General features: G+C 53.0%; 1 protein-coding gene across 2 annotated transcripts in view; it reads left to right on the forward strand.

The window, feature by feature from the left end:
- Pacs2 (phosphofurin acidic cluster sorting protein 2) overlaps positions 1–12,272 on the forward strand; it is a 58,437-nt gene extending 46,165 nt beyond the window's left edge. The window contains exons 12-24 of one of the 2 annotated variants that reach the window (XM_059279979.1): positions 189–331; positions 701–836; positions 1,207–1,311; positions 1,517–1,623; positions 2,103–2,257; positions 2,990–3,100; positions 3,482–3,590; positions 7,987–8,029; positions 8,972–9,014; positions 9,280–9,421; positions 10,159–10,385; positions 10,771–10,884; positions 11,639–12,272. In XM_059279979.1, the coding sequence (XP_059135962.1) occupies positions 189–331; positions 701–836; positions 1,207–1,311; positions 1,517–1,623; positions 2,103–2,257; positions 2,990–3,100; positions 3,482–3,590; positions 7,987–8,029; positions 8,972–9,014; positions 9,280–9,421; positions 10,159–10,385; positions 10,771–10,884; positions 11,639–11,757 (1,554 nt within the window). In that variant the 3' untranslated portion in view covers positions 11,758–12,272. The remainder of the gene's footprint in view (positions 1–188; positions 332–700; positions 837–1,206; positions 1,312–1,516; positions 1,624–2,102; positions 2,258–2,989; positions 3,101–3,481; positions 3,591–7,986; positions 8,030–8,971; positions 9,015–9,279; positions 9,422–10,158; positions 10,386–10,770; positions 10,885–11,638) is intronic. The other variant, XM_059279980.1, reaches the window with a different exon arrangement.
- Positions 12,273–14,213: the final 1,941 nt, after the last annotated feature.

The following is a 14,213-nucleotide window of genomic DNA, read 5'->3' on the forward strand; positions in this document are numbered from 1 at the left end:
AGTTGGACCAGGAGCTACTTGTAGGAGAGGAGTACCTCTCCTCTTGCCTCCATGTGACTGTGCCTCATGCAAGACCTTAGGTCAGAGGACGCCCAGAGCCTTACCCTAAATCACGGGCACATGCGTTGGAGAGGCATGATAAATGTTTCTGGCTGATGGGTGCATATGGCTCCTTCTCAATCCATCAGAGTTCACCAGCCCCTCGGGAGCCATCAGGGCAACCTGATGATAGTCCAGAGGCTGAGACGTCTACCCTGGATGTGTTCACTGAGAAGCTGCCACCCAGCGGAAGAATCACCAAGACTGAGTCTCTTGTCATCCCCTCCACCAGGTGTGGGCCTGTGCTGAGGGACTATGTACCCCTTTGGGGAAGGGTTGTGGGAAGCCAACTATTTGGGCCAACTCCAGAAACTGCATGTGGGTCCCCTACCCCATCTGTCAATAGCAGCTGACTCTGGCCATCTGCTGGCCTGCGACTCTAAGGCCAGTGTGCCCAAGAGGTGCCACCTACTTCCATTCTGCTGTTCTTGGAAATGAAACTGCTGAGAGCTCAGGGTGCTAGGGAGATTGCAATGTCACATCACAGGGGTCTGCTGGGTGGGGGTGGTGGCAGCTGTTGTGGGACAATTCAGAGTGCAACCTGCAGTGAACATTTGGCCTGCCACCCCAGCTGTCCTCCTTTGCCTTTCCTGGTGTCTAGCAGGTCAGAGGCAAAGCCAGCTGGCCGCCGGGGCCGGAGCACATCCCTGAAGGAGCGGCAGCCAGCTCGACCGCAGAATGAGCGGGCCAACAGCCTGGACAATGAGCGCTGTCCAGACACCAGGAGCCAGCTGCAGGTTAGGGTGGGGAGCTGAGGGAGGATGCTCCAAGTGGCAGGCAGAGGCAGAGAGAAGCCTAGGGGCCCTGAGGACTGGGCAAACCTGCAAGGTTTACTGTGAAATTCCCTGCAGACAGGAAGACAGTCATAGGTCCTCTTGTTAGGAACCCTGTTGACCCTGGGGTTAGTTATAGCCATCCTGTTGCTCTCTCTGAATCAGAGCCACCCAAACGGTGGCCACTCCAGACCAAGGGACTTCCTTGTTAGGCACTTCCTTACTTACTCCCAGCCTCCATGACTGCTTTGAGATATGGATATTGAGGCCCAGGGCTGGAAGTTGAAAGGCCTGGGTGCTGCATCTCCTTGTGTGGACACCTCACTATCTCTAGATTCCCAGGAAAACTGTGTATGACCAACTGAACCACATCCTCATCTCTGATGACCAACTCCCCGAGAATATCATTCTTGTCAACACCTCTGACTGGCAGGGACAGGTAAGGGGTACAGCCATGTGCTCTGTCGTCTGGGGAATTAAGGCTTCATATGGCTTTGAAGAACACCAGACCATGCTGGGGCAGTGGGGGATGCTGATGATCAGCTTTGCCTGGATATCTGTGGGTCCTGTGGGACCTGTGATGAGGGTTGGATAGGGACTACTAGGTGCTATGCCAAGGTCATTGTCAGCTTGTCCCTTTCTAGTTCCTCTCAGATGTCCTACAGAAGCATACACTTCCTGTGGTATGCACATGCTCTGCTGCTGATGTGCAGGCTGCCTTTAGCACCATTGTCTCTCGGATACAGCGATAGTGAGTCTGCCATCCTTCCTTACTTGGGGCACCACCCTTTGGCATTTCTGCCTGAGTATTTACTGGGGCCTTACATCCCAACCCTGCCTGCTGTTTGGAGACAAGGGATATTTGATCTTGAGAATCATGGATGGTTCCAGATGTGCTGCCCATAAACTCCCCAGAGCTTTATTCTGATTCCCAGTGGGTATCTTGAAGCTCATTTAAGGGTGATAACGGGGAGAAGCACTCTCTGGTGGGCTGCTTCCATTTACAGTGATCCCAGCAGAGGCCTTGAGCACAGTCTTCTGGCCCAGGCATATCCAGGCAGATATTCGGCTTCTTATCCCCCAAACTTGGAACTCCTTTTGGTGGGGCATCCTGGGTTTGATAGCTCCTGCACCTTAGGGGCATAGGCTTCCTGGAGCTCAGCAGGGTGATCCTGGGCCAGAGACAGTGAGGCATCTGTCCCTCTCTGCCCCACCCTCTTGGGATCGCAGCTGCAACTGCAATTCTCAGCCACCAACCCCTGTGAAGATCGCGGTGGCGGGAGCACAGCATTACCTCAGCGCCATCCTGCGGCTCTTCGTGGAGCAGCTGTCTCACAAGACTCCTGACTGGCTCGGCTACATGCGCTTCCTCATCATCCCCCTGGGTGAGGGGCCTTGGGCTACTGGTCACCTGTGACTAATAAACCTGAGAGACCTCAGAGACAGGGACACAGCCTGGTGAGGGTAGAGGTACCAATATGACATGCTTCTGCTGTTTAAAAATTCACAGTTATTTTCACCACATTGAAAGGTCCTGTGTGCCAGATATAGTGTTATGCCTGTCCCCCTAGCACTCGGAAGCTAAGGATCAAAAGTGCCAGATCAGCCTGGAACCAGGCTCTACAGTAAGACCTAAGTCTTCCCTCCACTTTCCTTTCTTCTCTTTGACAAATGTCCTAATCATGTAGACTGTGTCACAGGGCAAACTAGTGGTCCACCACAGATCACTCCACATGAGCTTTGGTTTCTGTCACCAAAAATGCAAAAAGCTTTATAGGTTGTTATGGGTCTGTGGACTTGAACTCCAGTAGCCATTTGGAGTTCTATAAACACATAACTATAAAACACACCTGCCCAGGCTTCATCTGTTTACCAGTAGTAAAGTTTAAAGGCAGCGCCTCACCTGGGAGCCTTGCCTCATTGTCTTCATTGATCTTTCTGCCTTCATCTTTGACTTTTGTCCATCTCATTTGCCTTCCCTGGTAGAGCAACAGGAAGTGGGAACTTTGTCATAGCCCCTCCCCAACCCTGCAGGCTTACAGCAGAGGGGCTCAGGGCTGCTGGGTTGTCTGGGGTTGGGCAACTCCACATGGTGACAGATTTCCTGGGGCTCCCAGGCTCCCACCCTGTGGCCAGGTACCTGGGCTCTGTGGACTACCGCTACAACAACTTCTTCCAGGATCTGGCCTGGAGAGACCTGTTCAACAAGCTGGAAGCCCAGAGCAGTGGTGAGGCCAGGGCACTGTGTTGGTGAGGGGCTGCCCCTTGCACTGGAGAAAAGGCCCTTTTACTGGAGACCTCCCATCACAAGAGATCCTATTTCTCAGACTCACTGTGGGGTGGGAGGGGTGTTATGGGGCTTCCCTCACCCAGCCTGAGTTTTTAGCCTTGTTGTGGGCTGTGACATTGGGAAGGGGCACAGGGCTCCAGAACAGGCCTTTCAGGGTTTGAGAAGGAACCCTGGCACCTATGTCTAGGACCGTTGTGGGTGGGCAGCTAGCAGAAAGCAAATAGAGAAGAGCCAGGATATAGTGCCCGGGACACAGCGCAGACCCCAGCAGCCTCCTAATCAATCACGTGCTGACCTCTGTCGCCTCCGCCCCGTGCAGTGCAGGACACACCAGACGTCGTGTCACGCATCACCCAGTACATCTCAGGAGCCAACTGTGCTCACCAGCTGCCCATCGCAGAGGCTATGCTGACCTACAGGCAGAAGAGGTAACATGGTGGGCCAGGGCTGGGGGCCAGGATGCAAAACCCAAGTGTGCCTGCTTGGCAAGAGCCTGTAATGAATCTATGTCAGATCAGAATACCTGGTTGAGTTTTCAGAACCTTTTATTTTTGTGCATGTTAACATTCTACATGATGTAGTAAAAGGTACTTGTTCCTGTATTCCTCATATCTGGTCATATTTCTTCCATATGGCTCCTTCCCCACAGGTCCCCTACCCTGGGTTTGGCCTCTGGGTGAACAGTCAGATCATAATCCCATCTGCTCAGAGTGGAGCATTGCTCAGGAGTTATGTGTGAAAGATTGGACAGAATGAGTCTTGGCCTGGGCCTAGATACTTCCTCTCAAGAAGCTGAGGGCCTTCCCAACACTGGATCTTAGGGAACTGAACATATCTCTTTTGGCTCAGACCTCTGGACAATCTACCTGTCTTAGGGTTTCTACTGCCATCAAGAGACCCTATGACCACGGCAGCTTTAGAAGTTTAGAACTTATAGAAGAAAACATATAATTGGGCGGCTTACAGTTCAGAGGTTCAGTCCATTATTATTATGGTGGGACATGGCAGTGTGCAGGCAGATATGGTGCTGGAGAAGTAGCTGAGAATCCTACATCTTGATCCAGAGGCAATAGGAAGTGTACTGAGGCACTGGGTGTGGCTTGAGCATATATGAGACCTCAAAGCCCACCTCCACAATGACACACTTCTCCAACAAGGCCACACCTCCTAATAGTGCCACTTTCTTTGGGGGCCATTTTATTTCAAACCACCACACTACCCTACATGCAGTCAAGAAGAGTTAAATGCACAGAGCCTAAGGCAGCCTCCTTTTTGGTGTCCAAGGTGGGCCCAGCACTTTGCTTAGGAGGGGCATAGACCCTGCAGCCAGTGACAGCAAAGTTCTGAATCTCTGTAAATTACACATGCCACACACTACCTTCCCCAGTCCGAAAGATAGTTGAAGGCTAATCCAATGTAGTAGTTCAACAGAGAAGTCAAGCCTTGCCCCCTTGACTGCCTGGTGCTCAGGGACCTCCTGGGGGGGGCAGATCCATCCTGCACAGACCCTCTAGGAACCCTCATCCCCCTCCCAGCTGCTGCTCCAGATCAAGGTGGGTGAAGAGCCAGCCAGACCAGCAGGGGCCGTTCTGCTCCTGCCTCAGTGTGTGGAGGGTTTGTTGTTATTCCTGGGTGTCCTAACATGTATGTTTTCTCTCTTGGTGGCTTTCCTAAAAAGGAAAAAGCACTTTCACTTTGACTTTACCCTGAGGTACAGCTCTCTGGCCTATACCCCTATCTGTCTCTAGGCTGGTCTTTAGGGCTTGTTTAGCAGGATCATTGCCCAAGTGCCTCTCCTCTGATGCCCAGGCAGGATCCCTGTTCCTTGAGGTGCAGGAATGAACCCCTTTCTTGGGAGAGCTGCACATGGGTCCTTTGGCCCGCAGAGCCAACCTCAGGCAGTTTGTCCTGTTAAACTAAGCTTGTGTCGACCCTGTGTTGGCGTCTGACTTTCTGTGCTGGCTTTGCTCCTCGCACTTGACAGTAGCAGTAATCTGGCCACACACACAGCCTCAGGAGAGCGCGACACCACCAGTGTTGGGCCTGAGTTTAAGAGTGTGGAGGTAGGAGTGTGTAGTGGCACAGTGTGGCAGGGGCCTTACCCACTTTCTGCACTATAAAGTCAGCTCCCAGGACTAGCAGAGGCACAGAAGGGGTTTGTAATATCTTTTCTAGTTTCTTTGGAGGGGGGCAGCCAGGCTTTTGAGGACCCTAAGTAGGGGTAAAGTGCTTTTCTTCCCTGGGAAGGCCTCACCCTCTGAAAACTTGACTACTCCCAGGTCCCCTCAGAGCTACCCTTTTCCTTCCTGAGAGGGTCCTGCACACTGGCCTCAAGGTATCTGTTCTCCTGGGAAGAGTGCCCAGGACAGAGTCGTGGGTCCAGGGTCCTCATTGCTGGTAGTGCTACCCATTATCCCAGCCAGCAGGACACAGAGGAGGGTCCTTGAATACCAGCTTGCCCTGCTAAACAAGCCCCCAAATTAGAGAAAGACCAGCCTTCATCCTCCCTCCTGCCTTGAGGCTTGGCCTGTGCCACCGGCTGTGAAAGGAAGAGCCTGCAGCATGCTCTCCTGTGCTGTACTCATATCTAGTCAAACCAGGCTTGAGGAGACCCTCTGTCCCCCATACCTCCCTTTGCCTGTGATACGGTAGTGACACTGGCACTCGGTAGGCACGGGTACCTGCAAGGAGCCAGCGAAGACCCAGGTTGCCTGGCCTTCCCTGTAGAGCTCTGGCAGAGTGTGCCTGCTCCTGTCTGCCTCGTACCTGAAGCTGGGAATGAAGCTTGTCCTCTGATGGCAGCTGAGCCCTCCGGGCATACAGGGACAGCACATGCTCCAGGCTCCTGTTCTGGTGTATATGGGTGAAATGGTCGTTGGGCCTAGGCTCTGTGTCTTTGGCTTCATGGCAGGTCTTGGGAACAGATCAAGGGCATGGTTCTCAGAGGCCAACCACTTGACTTCCATGAGTACCTGTCCTATAGGCCCTGGCTGCCTCTGCATGGCCCAGGATGCAATGTGGCACTGGTGTCATAGTTGCTATACCTGCGCTGGTTCTGTCTGCATGGCCCTGGATGCAGCTTGGCTTTGAGTTCTGGTAGCTTCTCCATGTTGCAATGTCTCCTGTGTCTTGTCACACATGGCCTTGTCAGCCCCGCTCTGTTCCCAAGTATCTTAGAGTGGACCACAGATAAGAGGCTGATCTTCCACGGTCCTAGAGGGCCCTACAGAGTATGGGTGGCCCAGTGGGTTAGAGCCCTCCACATTAGGAACCACTATGCTTGCCTGCTTTTTAAATTTGAACCTGGGCCTGGAATGGTGTGTGAAGTGGGCAAACAAGGTAGGGCAGATTGGGGCCAGGAGTCGAGTCATTTGAAATGGACAAGGGAGAAGAGGTTTCTCTTGTCAAAACTGCCCTCCTTAGAAAGGAAGGGAAGGCTGGGAATTTAGCCATCTCCAGTGGGCTAGCATAGTCCAAGACATCTGACAGGCCTGTGGGTATGAGGAGGACATAGAGAGACCCCTCTTGCTGCATAGGCCACTGGTCTATCTTGTGGGAACACTAGGAACAAGCCTCTGCCCCACCAGGGAGATGAGCTGCCAGTCCTGGAAGCTCATGCCGCCCAGGACAGGTGACTGGCTGGCCACACACCTCCCAAGTTCTGTTTCGCACAAAGATGCCTCACTGAAACCGTGTTAGGCAGCACCTGCTGCAGTGTGACACCTGAGGGGCACCCCCGAGCCTAGACACGGGAAGAAGCCCATCCATCTCAGCACTTGGCCTGATGTACATGCACATCTCTGCAGCCGGCGTTCTGGCCTCTAGGAGCAGTGTAAGGAAACCAGATAGAGCTGAGAGAACCATGCAGCAATGACTCCAGCTGCTAACATGCTCTCCAGATCAGGAAGTCACCGGGGAGGGCAGGCGGGAAGGGCATGGAAGAAATAGGACTCCCTCTGACTGCTGATGGAACCATGTGCACCACTCTGAGGCTATGCCTTGTGGGAGACTGGTCAGGGAGCCTTCTCCTCAGAGGTGCACCACATGGCTAGCCCTAGTGGGTAGTGCGTGGAAGGAGGACAACGAATGATTCTTCATCTCAGGCCCTTGGCATCTTCGTGTGGATGGGCATGACGAGCACTTCCAGGACAAGCAGCTGGTTTGCCAAATGTTGTACAGAGTCCAGTACAGACAGTACCCCATCCAGTCACTAATCCTGGTCAGCCATTCAGACTCTTCCCAAGTCCTGCTCAGGCCTCAGACTATACTGAGATGTTACTGTTGGAACCTCACATGTCTACCCCAGCATGTTAGCCAAAGCTGCAGGCTGTATAGATGGCACTGACTTCACACAGACTCAGGAAGAAACCTTCATGCACTGGTTTTGGGAAGGGCAACCGCAGTCACTGGAGAAGGCCCAGTTCTGGATTCCATGGGCATGCACGTGAAGCAAGGAGTTGGCTTGGTAGGCCTGGAAACAGGCAGATGGGCAGGGCTGCACAGGCACCTGCAATAAAAGCATTTTCCCTCAAGGGTCTTGAGCTCTAGTGTTCGCTCCCCAGTTGCAGGACTGTACACCAGCTTCCTCCCAGGGGTGCAGAAATCTTCTGCTTATCCTTATGTTGGTATATGGGAAAGGATCCACATATCAGCCATGTCATCCAGGGGCCTTTCTGTAGTGACAAAGAGTACCTGTGGGCAGGAGATGTGGCTGAGGGCCATGGTGGGAAGAGGTTAGGGATGAGTGGGCTGGGCCCCTGGGCAGAGGACAGCCGAGGTTGGGGTGCTCTAGCAGAGAGTCTAACAGTCTGTTTTTGCTCCCAGCCCTGATGAAGAATCCTCTCAGAGGTTCATTCCCTTTGTTGGGGTGAGTATCATCACCAGCTTCATTCACTGGGAACATGAACCTGCCAAGATTCCTGTCAAAATAGAGTACTTTTCTATTAGCTTACACATACAAGAACCTTCCTCACTATGTGAGCCCACTGAGGACTGCTTAATTCCTTCTCATAAATGCTCCTTGCTCGCTTCCTGCATTGTTTGGTTCCCATAGTGAATACATGGGAGTATAAGCCCCTTTTCTGGGGGAAGTGTGTCAGCCTGTCAACTCAGCACTCAGGCGAGGAGTGTCTACAGCCCTGTCTACAAGATAAGGATGAGCCTTCTGGCAGGTTTGCTCAGTTAGGGCTGTACCTCCTGGCATAGGCTAGACCTGACCAAATGTGAGGCTCGCTCTCAGTCCCATTTTTACAGCCTTTTCATCTCTATCATAGGTTGTCCTGCTGTGAGACCTCTAGAGCACCATGACACTTGATCTCCAGGCAGTGACAGCTATCCTTATAGCATCCTGTTGGGGGCCCTTTCTGTAGTGACAGAAGTGCTCTATGGGTACCTAACATGGCTGAGACTGAATTTGATACTGTAATTCACTCTGGACTGCCACAGCTTCATGTGGCTAATGGCCACCATGCTGGACGGTTCAAGCCTGAAGCACTCTCCCACTTGGCCCACACAGTATTCAGAGCAGCTCCTGCTTCTGCATCCGTGTTTCTCCTGCCAGCATCCGAGTCTGATGGATGTCTGGGACTAACCAGTCACGTGCACATGGGATTTGCCACTGTCCAGAGCTGAGCCATGCCCCATAGATAGGAGGATGCAGGACCTGTTTCCTGTTCTGTGGGTACAGAAGCTGGGCAGCAGCAGGGACATAGGAGCCTATCTGAGATGAACTCCAAAGTGGTGCCTAAGCAGAGCAGTAGGGCTCCTCAACCTCCCCACCTGCCTCTAGCCAGCATCTATTACTTCCCAGGTTGTGAAGGTTGGAATTGTGGAGCCATCTTCAGCCACATCAGGTAACTTCATCCCTCTTTGAGGACTGTTCAGGTAGCCCTCTGGATAGGTGGTCCCTCTGGTCTTAAGGACCAGCAAGTGTCTACTGATTCTCCTATACTCACAAAGCCTCAGATCAAGGCAAAGTGGCAGTTCTCCCAGCCAAGAAATGCTGTCCTGCCCCCCACCTGAGTTCCTCTGCCTACCCTCCTCGCCCTGAGAGCTGCCTCTCCAGCCAACTGTGGGGCCGACCAGAAGGCTGACCACTGCCTGTGACTCTTCCCTAAGGAGACTCAGACGATGCAGCCCCCTCGGGCTCCAGTGTGCTGTCTTCTACACCACCGTCTGTGTCTACATCTCCTGCGGCCAAGGAGGCTTCACCTACTCCACCCTCCTCCCCTTCAGTGAGCGGAGGCCTATCCTCCCCCAGGTAAACAACGTGGCTCTCATCTTACTTGTTAAAAGGTGACATCCACCCTTTGTGTTACCCATCTTGTCAGCAATACGGGGGGCAGATGCTGGTGAAGGAGTGGTGGGGGTCCTGTGAGGGATACTTGGGGCCGGGGCCGGGTGCCATAGAGCAGTGTAGGAGGTAGCTGATGTCTTTACTGAGTACTCCTAGGGACAGGAGTTACCACAAATGAACATGGGCCTCACCAAGCCTGGACGCACCTTTGCGCAGAGTGGGCTGTTAAAGAGGAACTGACGACGGGGGAGGTGCAGGTCTGACGGGGGAGGTGCAGGTGACCGCCCTTCAGGCCCCACACAAGCGAGCTGAGTCCTACCAAGCCACCTGAGTCTTGAGCAGAACTCAGACAACCAAGTTGAACTGGGGAGTTTGAGTGCATAATGAACATGGCCTGAAGGTCCAGTCAGGTTGCTGGCTCTTTGTCAGGGCCCTTCTAGCTACCTGCTCTCACCAGCCACTCAACCTCTGATGAAGCTATTCATCTGAGCCCTAGGAGAGTAGGTGTGCAGGCTGCATGGCAATTTTGCCAGGGCACTAACAGTATGCCAGAAGACAGGTGGGCAGTCAGCTCTGCAGAGCTTCTCATAGTTCACTGGCATTGGCCAGCAGGTTAGTAGGTAAGGTGCCAGCTACACCTCCTTGCCTACAATGGCACAGTGACATCATGAGTGTGAGCACCTTCCCTCTGCCTTTCACAGCCAGGGCATCGGCGCCGAGCTCATGGGACTGCAGGTGGACTACTGGACGGCAGCACAGCCTGCGGACAGGAAGAGAGATGCCGAGAAGAAGGACTTGCCCACCACCAAAAACACGCTCAAGTGCACTTTCCGGTCCCTCCAGGTCAGCAGGCTGCCCAGCAGTGGCGAGGCTGCAGCCACACCCACCATGTCCATGACTGTGGTCACCAAGGAGAAGAACAAGAAGGGTGAGGTGGGAATGTACTGAGCAGGGCTGGACAATAGGAGAGGGGCCTCTGTGGTGATTATTGGTGATGGGGATATCATTCTCACCCCTTAGCAAGTTCCCAGTAAGTTCATAATCATGAGCCCACAACTCACTTCAGAAGGGGTTGGCAGTCAGATATGTTTTGACAGCTGTGAGGACACTGAGGTTCTAGGCAGCTTCTGACTTCAGGTAGACTATCAGGCAGGAGGGTGCTCTGTATGTGGCCACAACAAGAAGCTGAATCCCAGGTGAGCAGGGGCCAGCCAAGTCCCCATCGCTCTTTCTCTCCCTGCCTGCTGCTGGGGCTCTGGCCAGTTTGGCCCTGAAGGAGCAGTGAATCAACAGCAGGGCTCTTTTCTTCCCAGTGATGTTTTTGCCCAAGAAAACCAAGGACAAGGATGTGGAATCTAAAAGCCAGTGCATCGAAGGCATCAGCCGGCTGATCTGCACAGCTAAGCACCAACAGAACATGCTTCGGGGTGAGCATGGGCCAAGGGGCTGCATTATAGGGTGCTGGGGGAATCAGTCCATGACCCAGGTCCTTTTTGGTTCTGTCTATAAAATGTGAATGCAGAACAAAACAGATGGCTGGCTTTTCAGATCCAGCACAGGAACCGTTGTTTTGCTATGAAAGGCATTCTTAGAGAGATTCACACTTGGAACACATTTTGATAAGGTACTTACATGCATCTAACAGCCTTTCAAGTTCAAATAATTTTTCAGCCTTTTCTGTGTTTATTGATAGAGATATGGTGGGGGTTGCTAGAGATTGAACCTAGGGTTTCATGCATGCTAGGCAAATGCTCTACCATTGGGCTATATTCCCACCTTCCTTTCTTCATTTTAAAGATTGGTTTTATACCGAAGTATCTTACAGAGGCTATTCTGTAAGCAGTGCATTCAGAGTGTAGGACTCTTGGTCCTCTGTGGATTTAGGGTCCTGAGTCTTCCTAAGGCTCCCTCTGGAAATGCAGCTATTTTAAGTAGGACCTTGTGAAGTGGAGGTGGCATAATGAGTCATGCCTGGCTGAAGTGTGCTTAGACTGCCTTTGCCACTGGTCCCCGGGAGATAGACCCACCATAGCACTGAGTCTTGGGAGGGCAGGTGGTAGAAAGGGCCTGGTAAGCATGGCTTCCTCCAGTTCAGGATCACCCTGCCCCCTGGCAGCAGCCCACCATTTCAGGTGGTTGCCTTGCCAGGCAGGCAGATGGTTAGGTGGCCCTCTCCCACAGTCCTCATCGATGGCGTGGAATGCAGCGATGTCAAGTTCTTCCAGCTGGCTGCCCAGTGGTCTTCCCATGTGAAGCACTTCCCTATCTGCATCTTTGGACACTCCAAGGCCACCTTCTAGCCCTATCCATGGAAGGGCTGACACAGGACAGTGGAGGGGCCCATGTCCTGCTCTGTGTCAGCTATCAATGGAGGGACACTGTGTTTCTGTTAACATGTGGTTACTTCAGAGACAGACTCTTCAAAACACAAAGAAACAGTCTTAAGTATGAATGTGCTCACAGCCCAGAAACTAAGGGGAAGCTAGCTCCCTGTGGGCCACCGAGTAACTTTGCTCTGCTTATTAACCAGAATATGTGGGCAGTGGAAAGGCTGGTAAGAAGGGAGGTGAGCTCTGGTCTCATGAAACCCCAGGACCATAAGCAAGAAGTGTTCTTGTCTTTGTGTCCTGTCCTTCCCTGAAGTCAGGATTCTGCTTTCTTGGGGAGTAGGGAGCAGGGTACAGGCTTTGGAGTTTAGTGGCCAAAAGCTGAGGGTAAAGGGCATGTTTGGTCTCCTAGCATGGGATGTCAGCCCCTAGCACCCCCATGTGTGGTTCCCAATAAACTCCAGCCTCATGGCGGAGGTTTTACAGTAGCAGATCTTTCTAATGCTCTCAGATGTTGCTCTTGTGAAGTCCCCTTGGGTGGGGTAAAGCCAGCAGGAGCTACATACCCACCCCTGCCCCTCTGGCTCCAGTTCCAGAGGCACTGCTAGGCTTCTGCGGATCCTGCTGCTCAGATAGGTGGTCCTTGCAAATTTCCCAGTGTCTGTCCTGGAAATGGGAGACACTGCTGGGGTCTGTCTGAGACCTGCTCTACCATGCCCTTCCACCTCTCTTCTGCCTGCTGGACAGGAACATCCAGGACTGGCCATGTGGGGTTGAGAATCAAGGTTGTAAACTGGAAACAGGCAACTAGAGGGGTGTGTGTGTGTGTGTGTGTGTGTGTGTGTGTGGTGTGGTGTGGTGTGTGGTGTGTGGTGTTTAGTGTAGCCAGTGGAGGAAACAGGCAACTAGAGAGGTGTGTGTGTGTGTGTGTGTGTGTGTGTGTGTGTGTGTAGCCAGTGAAGGCTCCAGCAGGCTGGTCTAACTACAGAAGCTATCCAAGGGTCTATCCAAGCTAAGCTCCTCAAAGCCACCTGGATCCCATTCTTGGTGGCAGCTCTGTCCTCCACCACCTTCCCACTCAGCAGGAGAGGGATGTGCTGGCCTGCAGCAAGGATCATCCTGACTGTACATGCCCCACCAGATTCACGAAGGGGTTACTGCCTCAGTCCTAATTTTCTCAAGAATCCTTTCTTCCTCTCTGGGGTGTCATTTAAAGAATGAATGCCTGCCCCCTTGAAAGCTGTGGCACTCCCAGGCACCCTGGTGGTTCAATAGGAGCCCAGAGTTTGGGGTCCTGACTTGAGAACCTCCTAAGAGCATGCTCAGAAAATTGCCAACAATAGGGCTGAGTTTGAGGACTCCTAACTTTTCCTTGGGTGAAAGATGGCCCATTTTCTTTTTACTTCCCCATCCCCACCTTGCTGAAAAGAGTCCATTTGTCCAGGGTGAGGCCCTGTACTGCTGCTGGGACCTGGGTTGGGCCCTAATCCCTGGGCACAGGGCTTAGTGGTAGTGGAACCCCTGGTGAAGAATACTCTGAAAAGATCCTGTTACAGAGCCAGGCCACTGTGATCCTTGGAGCTTAAGAGCCTGGCTTACCTACCACTTGAGTTTCTTCCCAAAGGTCAACCTTGGTAGGAAAGATTTGGCCTGGAATGCTGGCCTTGAGGCCATGGGTTGGGGGGTGGGGGGAGCAGAGGGAGGGTGTTTCAAGCTTATGCCTGAGAACAGCCCCTTTCCTGGAGAACTCTTCCTCTGTACATGCGTCCTTGATTGTCCAGAGGTCTGACTATACAAGAGAAGGGTGTGGGCAGAGAGTCTCTGTCAGCAGCTAGCCCAAGACGAAGTCAGTAAAGCCTAGCACATGAGCACCATGCACCCACCACCATAGCAGCGCCAGGTGCAGACCTAGAAGCAGTCATCCCCTGTGCCTCAGTTTCCCCATTGGTTAAAGAGAGATGGTCCATTTTCCTTGCCTACCTCATGGAGCTGTAAGAGGATTCAAGAGAAGCACTTTTGTCCCTTTGAAGGATGACTAGACACCAAAGCCCCCTGACAGGCAGTGAGTGGTGAGGACAAGGCCTGGCCACACAGCCTGTGTGGATGGGAAGGTTCGCCCTCATTCCTGTCAGTTGGGGGCCCTGCCTCCTACCTTCACGTTGGTCCCTGCCACCACCCTCTGAGTATGCAGCTCAGTATCACTGTTTGGTACCAGAGCTGGGAGGGGAGGGGTGGCCCTCGGCTCCTGTGCAATGGCTTATCCTAGCCTTATCCTGCAGGCCTCATTTCTGCCTCTAGCCTCCATCTCAAATGAATTCCTTATAAAAAAAATGTCCCGGCACTTCTTCCCTGAGCCAGGGTACTGGACCCTCACCTGCTCTCCAAACCCCCACGCCCTCCGGAGACTGCTCTGTCCTGGAGAGGGGCCA

The sequence above is a fragment of the Peromyscus eremicus genome, chromosome 14 (assembly GCF_949786415.1).
Source record: "Peromyscus eremicus chromosome 14, PerEre_H2_v1, whole genome shotgun sequence".
Taxonomy (NCBI): Eukaryota; Metazoa; Chordata; class Mammalia; order Rodentia; family Cricetidae; genus Peromyscus; species Peromyscus eremicus.